Here is a 10,411-nt window from a genome sequence, read left to right as displayed (position 1 = left end):
CATGAAGTTAGAAAACTCATGAACAGCTCAGCCAGCAGAATCAAACTGAAATACAAAAGGCATGCAACCTGAAAGACTGGAAGAGGTGAACCTGTCTATTCCAATACATTCATTCATTCATACATTCATAGATGGGGTCTCACTCTGTTGCCCAGGCTCGAGTGCAGTGGCACAATCCTAAGTAGCTGAGACTACAGGCACACACCACCACCCTTGGCTAATTTTTGTATTTTTTAGGTAGAGATGGGGTCTGGCTGTGTTTCACAGACTGTTCTCAAACTGCTGGCATCAAGGGATCCTCCTGCCTTGGCCTGCGATAGTGCTGGGATTGCAGGCTTGAGACACTGCACAGGGCCAATTCCAATACCTTTATACAGAGAAACCAAATCATTCCAGAGAGATTCATTTAAAATCTTCAGAATTGACTACAACAGTGTCTAATGATCGTGATTTTGATATGTAATCACTATTTGTTCTATCCTAAAAAGCATTTGTTCACTATCCACAGATAGTTGGAATGTCAACCCTAATGCATTATCTGCCTAAAATTCAAAAGAATTTACACCCTAAAGCTGCACCCAGCACAGACCAAGCATATGGGATTGAATGACACGTATACTTTTAAAAACAATTTGTTTTTTAAAAATGTGTTAAAGTTTCACTTTCTGGCTTTGGGAGATAGGGGTATGTAGATGTATTTACTTTTGGACAAGAACTAAGTCACACATTAACTACCCTCTTAACTGTGAGATTACAAATACCTTTTACAGATACGAAAAACAGGTACAGGTAATTTGTCCAAGGTCCCACAGCAGGAATAGGACAACACCTGCAGGCAACAGCAAGCAGGTCCCTTGGCAGCAAATGGAAATTTTGGGGTAACACCATTGCACATTTTGTTTTAGTCACACACACACACACACACACACAAATCCTAGTTATGTATCCATGTTCTTTTTCTGACTCCAAAGCATTATTTTAATTTACTAACAATGTTTTCTAAAAACTACTCAGATTATTTATGCATTTTTACTCACTTCTTCCCATTAGAAGAAATATTAAAATATGGAACACATGAGGGATGATGTCCCCCATCTAATTTATTTGTCCTTTCACACAGGGAGGGCATGGTGTAGCATAGCAGAATCATGAGCTGCCAGGAAATTATGAGTTCTGATTTCTCCAGCTGAGCCTTTTAAAAAGCCCAGGTGAGAAACAGGTCCACAAAGAAGGGAGAAAGTCTTTGTGTAAGGAACTCCCACAATCCCCACTGAAGCTAAGGTCCCTGGAGCCATGATTAAAGCACTCTTCTGTCCTGACCCTTCTTTATACATACATACCTACTCAGGTCTTTAGATATTTCATGTGAAGCATTTTATGTTAATTAAAAATACTTAAAATGCATGCAAAACTAAAATAGTGTACTTTATTAACAGCAGAGTAATCTCACATTATCCAAATCATTAACAAAGTAACAAAGTCAACCTAGGATGGACGTATACATTCTAATAGTCCAACAAGCCAATATGCCAATCCTTACTTAGTTTTACCACTTGCTAGTGTGTGACAATGGGCCAGTTAATCTAGCAAATCATTAGTCTCCTTATCTATAAAATGAAAGTGAGAATTGGTTACGTCAAAAGATTGTTGTGAGAATTAAATGAAATTTCATTTATGTATTTGTATCCAATATTATCATTTAGTATAAATACTAGTAGACTTCACCATATTTCAAAAAATACAAAGCACATATGACAAAACACTACACCTGTTATTTCTGGATATTAGGTACATGTATTTTATATATTTCTGTATTTCTTTAAATTTTTCAAAATAAAAATTAAAATATTGATCCTATCCACTTTTAATACAAAATCATACATTTAGGGCATCACTTTATGCTGGGAATCTATGAGATGGACCAGATACTTTCACAGCAAACTACTTTGAAAAATGGTTTACACCAGAAAGCAGAATTGCAGACACAACCACCACAGAAGGTTAGAAATGGAAAAGCTGTCTGAAATCAAATCGAAAACTTTTGTTTTCCAGACTAGGAAAACCACCTGAGTGATTTTTCAAAGTTATATCCAGCTAGTTAATATCAACACCAACAGAAAATACCCTGACCCTAGCTTCCTGAAGTGGTCTTTAGCATAAACACCACATGTGAAAAAGTATTTTTTCATTTTGTTTAAGTCCAATTTTATGGCACAATTTTACAATGCAAACTCTTGCTGTTTCATTTTCTGCATTCAGCTGAATAGTTTTGTTTAGTGAGAATGCTGGCAAACTAGCTTTCATAAACTAAATACATTGACTTTCAAGAACAAGTTGTTAAAAATTTAACACACAAAATAGTTCAGGTGCTCAAGAGAGTCCTTTTCATTTGGTGTAAATTCAAAAGCCATGAAAATACCTTCTGTACTATGTGCAGCACGTAGAAAACTAAAAATTTCTTCAATTTGAAGAAATGAATTAGTATTATAATGGAAACATTATTTAAAAGTTTGTCTTTGGAAAATAATTCAGAATGGTATATAGAAAATTATATACTTAAATGACTGAATTGCATACTAAAGATCAGTTTTATAGATTATTCTAAAAAACATTTTCAGAAAAACAGTCTAAACTGGAATGATAATCACAATAAATTTGGTTAATGCATGTTACCAGTTAATTTTACCTTAATAAAAATCTGAATTTCTAAAAAAGTAAGATTTAAGGGCACCATTTGAAATAATTTGGTATTTTATGGTGTAGCATTCTATTTCCAGATACATCAGCATTCTGTTCTTAAAGCTAAAAGAACTGGGAAACTACCAACCAGCACAGCACCCAAAATAACAACAGATAACAACTCCTGAGTGTAATTTTCCACAGCTTAATATTAACTGCACTAATGACGTCAAACAGGTATATTATAGAAAGAAAACACCAGGTTTAACAACTTATAAAATATGTACAGAACATGAACATTTCTGTAAGATACAATTCAAGTCACAATTGAATTATAAATGTAATCAGATACTCTGATACAATGAAAAGATCTGGTTGGTTTTAAAAATGCACGTAAACCATAAAAGATAAAAGTATTTAAAAACACATAAAATTCTAACCAGTAGGTTTAAACTTTGATTTTAAAAAGTAAGCATATATTTACAATCTTTAAATTTCATACATTTGTTTCTTGTACATGATCTGTATTGTGAGGATAACATAAAACAAGAAAAATCTCTTTTAACCATTTATACAACAGAAAAAATCAACAGGGAGGCTGGTAGAACACAGTACACATAGTGGCTAAAATACGAAAGGCCAGGGACTTTATTACTAATAGAGTCATAAAACAGACTTAACCAAAACTGTGTGCTAGGAAGCAAGCAAGGTTCACTTCAGAGACTTCATTGCGGAGACCTACTTTCCTTATCTGAAAAGAAGTGATTATAAATAATAGTTACCTGCAGGGTTCCTGGGAGGATTAAATGAGATCATTTGTGTGAGTGAATGCATGTACACAAACATTAAGACATTATAGTCTGGTGTGTGAAAGTTCACCACACAGTTCACACCAGGACTTCCTTTAAGGTTTAAAAACCTCAAACAATATTTCATTCTTAAGGCAAGAACCAATGTTTAAAGCATAAAATCCTTAACTGGAGTGTTCAGCCAAGTTCATTATCAAAAACTATTTATAAAATGCTTCAATACTGATGATATTAAAGCTACCAAAACTTTGTAATGATCACAAAACTTTGGCTTCCTGGGTTATGATCCAAGTCATTTGCCTTCTGAGAACACTTCAGAGACATCAGGCAGATACTTCTTAATTTCTCAAACAATGTGGCATCCACCTTCTATGTCTTCCGTCTGTCATAGTCTCCAACCATCTTCTTGATGTGTGACAATTTGCTCTTCAACTGCTTGGAATAATTCCTCTTATTTTTGTAATCTGCAGACTAAAAGGGGGAAAAGTAAATCATATAAATTCAACAAAATAAAAACAGGTGCGGAGCCCCAATTCCTGCTTCATAGATGTGAAACCCCCAGGCGGCTACAACTCGGGCCACGCACATGCCCTCAGGCAGCCCCAAGAAGGAAAAGCACGGCTCAGGGAAGGATGCTCCTGCAGGAGGAAGCCCCACTAAAAACACCTGAGCCAAGATGAATGGGAAACCATCCCAACCCACAAACGACACATTTTGCGTTACCAAAAAAAAAAAAAAAGAGAGAGAGAGAGAGAGCCTTAAAAAGTCAGCATCCACTGTAGCTACAACCAACAAAAATTAAGGTTCTTACTTTTGTCAGTTTTCATCTCAAAGTTAAAGGTCTATTGTCAGTGCATGTGTGAAAAGGTATTCATAGTTATTGTAAAGGTTAAATGAAAAACACATAAAAGTTCTTAGTAAAAGAATCTTTCAATCCCAGATACTTACTCCCTTAACTTGCTTCAGTCTGTTGTATTCATCAGCAGCTGCCTATGAAGGAGAAACACAAGGGAATATGTTTACTGGAGCCTTCTCTCTTCTAAGAGGAACATTCCTGATGTTATACTTTGGAGCTAAAAGTAACAGCTTTGAAAAAAACATAAGCAATTAAAATAATGACACCTTAAAGCTCTTAAAACTCTTCCGGTCTGCAGGAGGCCTGAAGGAATCCAGTGAAGAGACATTTATGATACTGTCTCTCTCGCATTCTGTTCACAGGGGCAGGGACTGTTCTGCTGCTTCCCATCTCTGCCCCGTGCCAGTCCCTGGGCCACACTGACCCCAGAAATGCCTCTGTACAGCACAGCTCTGACCAGGTTATATCCCACCGCAAGACTAGTCTGAGCTCCGCTTTGACTTCTCTACTCATCTAGTTTCCTGCCTCTCCCTCTGTCTCAGTGCTTCCTATTAGCAATTCCTTTAAAAAGTCAGGCATGTGACTGCCTCAAGATTTCTATCCTGTTTCCCTTATGGCTGTAGTCATGTCCCTCCCCCACCCTTCTGTCTGGTTAGGCCTCAGTGCTGCTTCCTTCAACTCTCCAGGCCTAAGGCAGACTATTCCTTCCCCGAGCAGTAGTGAAAGGTGGCCTTGCTGATAAACTATGTAACAGAAAGAAAAAACTCACAGCACATATTATATTGCCCCTTGGAAGAGAAAACTCACAGCACAAGTGCCCCCTTCATTTTGTTTGATTAACCATCTGGGGGCTCAACTCATCATCTTGAAGATCAACTCATTACCTCTAAGAGTTCCTTTTCACAGCCTTGAAGAGCCCTAAGCTGACAACAGGGGTGAGAGCTCCGCTCCAGCTGTGGCCTCACAGGAAAAAGAAAAACAAAACAAACAAGAAAACCAGGTTTCCTTTCTCTTTGTCCCCATAAAAATCCTGGCCAGCTTGTTCTGGGAGGGGAGGGGCGCTTCCCCGTTTCTTCTTTCACGTGCCATGCCCTCTCCCTCCTCTTTGTTTTTCTCTTTCCCTTCTCTCTTTCTTTCTATCTCCTTCACATTCTCTCTCCCCCCTCCTCTCTCTCTCAGAAAGTAAAATAAACTTTGTGCTTCTATCTTAACCTTTGTGTTGAGAATTCTTTCTCCATCCCGTACAAATTCCCACCCTAACAGAGTGTTTTCTACCCATAATGTGAATACAGCATGAATCATATTGTCTAAGTTGTTTATTGTTTTTCTGCCATTAATGACAAAAATTGTCTAAGTTGTTTGGATGTCAATTTCTCTCTTGGAACATGAATTCTTTGAGGGTGGGGAAAAGATTTTACTTTTCTTTCTAAACCCAATACTTCCACATCAACAAGGAACAATAAGTGATCAATGTTTACTAAATTAAGAAAGGTTTACGATAACACCAGAAAGAAACCATAAAAGAAAACAGTACATCAACCAAATTATATAAAGATGCAAATACTTTAAAACTGAAAGGGCTAGGAGGGCATTAGCCCTGCTGGGTGGGTGGCTCCAGGTCTTTCTCCTCAGGGACTTCTAGGAGGTTGGAGCTAGCCTGCAGGAGGTCAGGTCCAGGGTCAGCCATGGTCCAGCCTTAGGGCCTTTGCACTGGCCACTCCCTCCACCTGGAGCTCTGCCACCCCACACCCTTGCACTCTTGCACTGCTGTGCAGCAGAGGATCCAGCATTGATAACATTCAGGAATTTGGCTTCATTGAAGTCAACCCTGGGACAAGTATTTACAACAGAGAAACCTGCAAACACTACAGATCTGGACTGTAGTCAGGAGACTCAGTGCCTGGGATTCCCCCTCCCCAGGTAAAACACTGGCTATTTTGGTCCCCACTTACTTCCCTGTACTTGTCATGGTCCCAGACACACCCATAAACATTTGCAGAGGACTGGACCGTGGTCTTAGCAGGAATCCTCCTGACCACCCAGGAGGGCAGCAGGGATGTGTGAGCAGGATCTGGGATGAGGACACTGGGCGCCAGGAGGGTGGTGACAAGGGACTGCATTTAGAGTGATGTTGGCCTTGGGACCACCAGGGCTTGCTCAGGAACTGGGTGAGGCAGGTGAGAGAAAGGAGGCTGGGGGACAACCCTGCAGTTTGGGCCTGGTGCTGCCACGGAGGAGGTGGAGGTGGAAACAGTGACTCTAAGGGACTCCCATGGAATTCCCAGAGGTCCTCCTTCTGGCCCATCAGTTCCCTGAAATCCAACCTGGGGGCCAACCACTCAGACACGAGGGGCCATGGGCTGAGACCCCCAGCCCAGGCCAGGAATCTAGCACAGGCCTCAGGAGACTTCTCCCATGTTCTCTGCTGCCCTGGGAGCACCTTCACCACCCTGACCCTCCAAAGCTTAGCCCAGCCAACTCCTCCTCTAACCCCCACCCCTGATGCGACCCCATCCACAACCCTCCCAGTTGGCTAAAAATGGCAGCTTGCAGAAGCACAACTGCTTCATGCCCCTCTCAATCACTAAATAAGTTTTCATATTTCTGAACATCTATCAATTTAATCAACTAAAGTATAATCACAAATCATCAATTAAATATATTTAACAATCTTTTGCAAAACTGAAAAACAGATCACCTCAATTGAAAAATGGTAGCATATTTAATAAAATATGAAGTTCCAATAAACATGTGAAGTCATGAAAAGGTTGAATTACTAATATCTAAGACATGAGGCAGTAATTTTTCAGGTATGAGTAGATGTGGGTCAAAGGAGACCTCTAGTGCATTGCCAGGAGGAATGCAGTTGGTATAATCTTTCTGGAGGGCAATTCTGCAACAAAGTTTAAATGCACATACCCTATGACCCAGCAATTTCAAATTCTGGAATGTGTTCAGCTAGATAAGCAGACAAAGTGCCAAACTAGAAAGTGCCAAATAATGGAAAGGCTCACTAGTGTATTACAGGTACTACTGGAGTTGGGGGGAGACATACTTAAATGTGTATCCACAGACGGTGACTCTTAAGTAAATTATGATACAGCCATAAAACTGAAAATTGTGTAGCTAGTTTTACATATTACATTTTTAAGTAGATCTTTATTATTGATATGAAACAATAACCATAAATTATTGTTGAGTAAAAAGAGTCAGAAAGAAGCAGTGCCAGAAAGTATTCAAAAAAAAAAAAAAAAAAACCCAAGAAAAAGAAAAACCCCCACCATGACCAGGGAGGGTATGTCAAAGGGACATAGGAAGGAACCGAAAGAGTTCCCAATCATCAAAGCTAGAACAGTTAGAGCCACTAACTGAAATAGTATTGGACTATCACTCGCAGTATAAAATAGATATCTATGAGTTTGTGCTTACACAAATGATTGATAAAATAAATGAAGAAATAAGAAAATGAGAAGAAGAGACTAATTTCCCTGTAAATGGTGGTGTAACTATAAAAATTTCAGTACATATACAAAATACAGTATGGAAAGAAAGAAATTACAAAAAAAGAGTAATTTTACATGGACAAACTCTACCTCAGCGAGGAGAACAAGGGAAAAAAAAAAAAAGATAATCATAAGGCCAGGCACAGTGGCTCACTCCTGTAATCCTAACACTCTGGGAGGCCAAGGCAGAAGGATTGCCCAAGGTCAGGAGTTCAAGAACAGCCTGAGCAAGAGAAAGACCCCATCTCTACTGAAAATAGAAAGAAATTAGCTGGGCAACTAAAAATAGAAAAAATTAGCCAGGTGTGGTGACATATGCCTGTATTCCCAGCTACTCCAGAGGCTGAGGCAGGAGGATTGCTTGAGCCCAGGAGTTTGAGGTTGCTGTGAGCTAGGCTGATGCCACTGCACTCTAGCCTGGGCAACAGAGTAGGACTGTCTCAAAAAAAAAAAAAGGAAATTAGTTTGATAATTACCAGCTAAATTTTTATCAATAGTACAGTATAAAGGATGCTGTATCTCCATAGATTAGCATCAAATTCTACATAATAAACAAATAGCAGGTTTGAATTTACCATATACTCTTCACTTTCTTCTCTATAGTCATCCAATTCTTTATCCAGTCGAGAGAGTTCTTTATTGACATCATCGAGTTCTGCTTGTAAGCTCTTGTATTCCTGCAGGCCAGTGTCAAAATCTCTCTTGTAGAGTTGTCTTTCTACATCTGAAGTGATAGGTGGATAGTCCCTAAAGTTGAGAGGGAAAATGACTATATAAACACTGACATAAAATCCAGCATTTCTTCCTCAAAGATAATAAAACTGGTAGGGTGTGGAGAATGACATTCACCTGATTTATTTTTGTATCTTATGGGCAGAGGGAGGTGGGATACGAATAAGTTCTATTAAGAATGATTACATATATTATAGATACTACTGATTATTTTTAAAAAACTATGCCTATATAATTTTTAGAAATGAAGTTGAAAATCATTCCAGAAACTTAAGGTTCCAGTCATAGGAACTCATTTATTCTCAATACACCATACCACGTGATATTGGACTCCTTATGTTTAAAGTCTTAAAACTGGAATTCTGGAACACAAAGCCTGTTTTGATCACTGCAATGGCTGAGCAGCTGACTGGAAGTGGCTGTTTCCTGCTTACACGCATACTTTTCAAATTGGCTTATTTATTTATTTTTTGGTCTTGTTTTTCCTGAGTGGAAATAGCTTATTTTGTTCTTGCATTATAAAAGCAGACATTAAAAATTTACACGTATAAAAACATGAACTCGCTGCAAAAATAATCTGGCAATTCATCAAAGTATGAAGAAGAAAAACTGAAATTTTGTATCACTTGTGTCTCTTAATTCCTATTCCTTACATAGGAAGATGACGCTGTTAACCTGTAAATCCTGGCCAGGCGTGGTGGCTCACGCCTGTAATCCTAGCACTCTGGGAGGCCGAGGCGGGCGGATCACTCGAGGTCAGGAGTTCTAGACCAGCCTGAGCAAGAGCAAGACACCATCTCTACTAAAAATACAAAAAGTTAGACCCTTTCTCTACTAAAAATAGAAAGAAATTATCTGGGCAACTAAAAATACATATAGAAAAAAATTAGCCAGCCATGGTGGCGCATGCCTGCAGTCCCAGCTACTCGGGAGGCTGAGGCAGTAGGATCCCTTAAGCCCAGGAGTTTGAGGTTGCTGTGAGCTAGGCTGACGCCCGGGCAACAGAGTGAGACAATGTTTCAAAAACAAACAAACAAACAAAAAAACACCTGTAAATCCACTGAGAAAATACTTTGAACTCTTTCACAAGACTAAGGAGCTCCATAGCAATATGAAATGTCAAATTTCATACTATCTTCAATTTATAGAGGACAGAAATTAAAGTGATTTGATCAAAAGGGCCATAAGAATTCAGGATTTCTGAAAGTTTTCAGTTAAATCTTCCACGATACAAGTTAGGCAACTATTTTGTAGATATGAAGATGGACCAGGCCAAAAACCCATGGGGGCAGAGAGGAAGATGAAGTACCAGTTTTATCAGTGAATAGGGGATTTCAGCCTATCCATGCCCCACCCATCCTCCTAACACCTTGAGAAGCAATGTTTTGATTAAACAACATTCACACCACACATGTTTCTGATATGTGTCCTAGTTCTCAGAATACTTGGGCTAAAAACAGCTACATATCACATTCAAGTAAATCTGGTGACAGTGGACAAGAACAAAACCACCAACACAGCTTTAGCCTGAACACGAAATTGTTACTTCAATTGTTTACAAAACTGTTTGCCAAGGTTCTTTGGATTAAACTTTAAAAGAAACTCTGGTCTTATGAAAGCTTAACTTAAAAGTTATCACCAAAGGAAAGCCATAGCACTGGTCTGGGAATTTTACAATCAGTAAAACAAAGTTCCTCTAGACTTATTTATTTGGAAAATCTTTCTTGGGTGAATGTAAGAACATGGTGAAGTTCATAAGCCACGTTGTGGAAAGTTGACAGAACTGGTTACTGCCAAACATATGAAACGGCAGTAAGGAAAAAAACAACACA

The 10,411-nt window shown here is 38.8% G+C and overlaps 1 protein-coding gene across 3 annotated transcripts in view; it reads right to left on the bottom strand.

The window, feature by feature from the left end:
• Window positions 1-2,681: 2,681 nt before the first annotated feature.
• OCLN (occludin) overlaps window positions 2,682-10,411 on the bottom strand; it is a 48,281-nt gene continuing 40,551 nt past the window's right edge. For all 3 annotated transcript variants that reach the window (XM_069492285.1, XM_069492287.1, XM_069492286.1), the window contains exons 7-9: window positions 8,423-8,594; window positions 4,437-4,478; window positions 2,682-3,959 (exon numbers count right to left, since the gene is read on the bottom strand). In XM_069492285.1, coding sequence (XP_069348386.1) covers window positions 3,858-3,959; window positions 4,437-4,478; window positions 8,423-8,594 — 316 coding nt within the window. In that variant the 3' untranslated portion in view covers window positions 2,682-3,857. The remainder of the gene's footprint in view (window positions 3,960-4,436; window positions 4,479-8,422; window positions 8,595-10,411) is intronic.

Source organism: Eulemur rufifrons, chromosome 17 (genome assembly GCF_041146395.1).
Source record: "Eulemur rufifrons isolate Redbay chromosome 17, OSU_ERuf_1, whole genome shotgun sequence".
Classification (NCBI taxonomy): Eukaryota; Metazoa; Chordata; class Mammalia; order Primates; family Lemuridae; genus Eulemur; species Eulemur rufifrons.
Note: the sequence above shows the minus strand (reverse complement) of the source record. Positions and strands in the feature narration are given on the sequence as shown.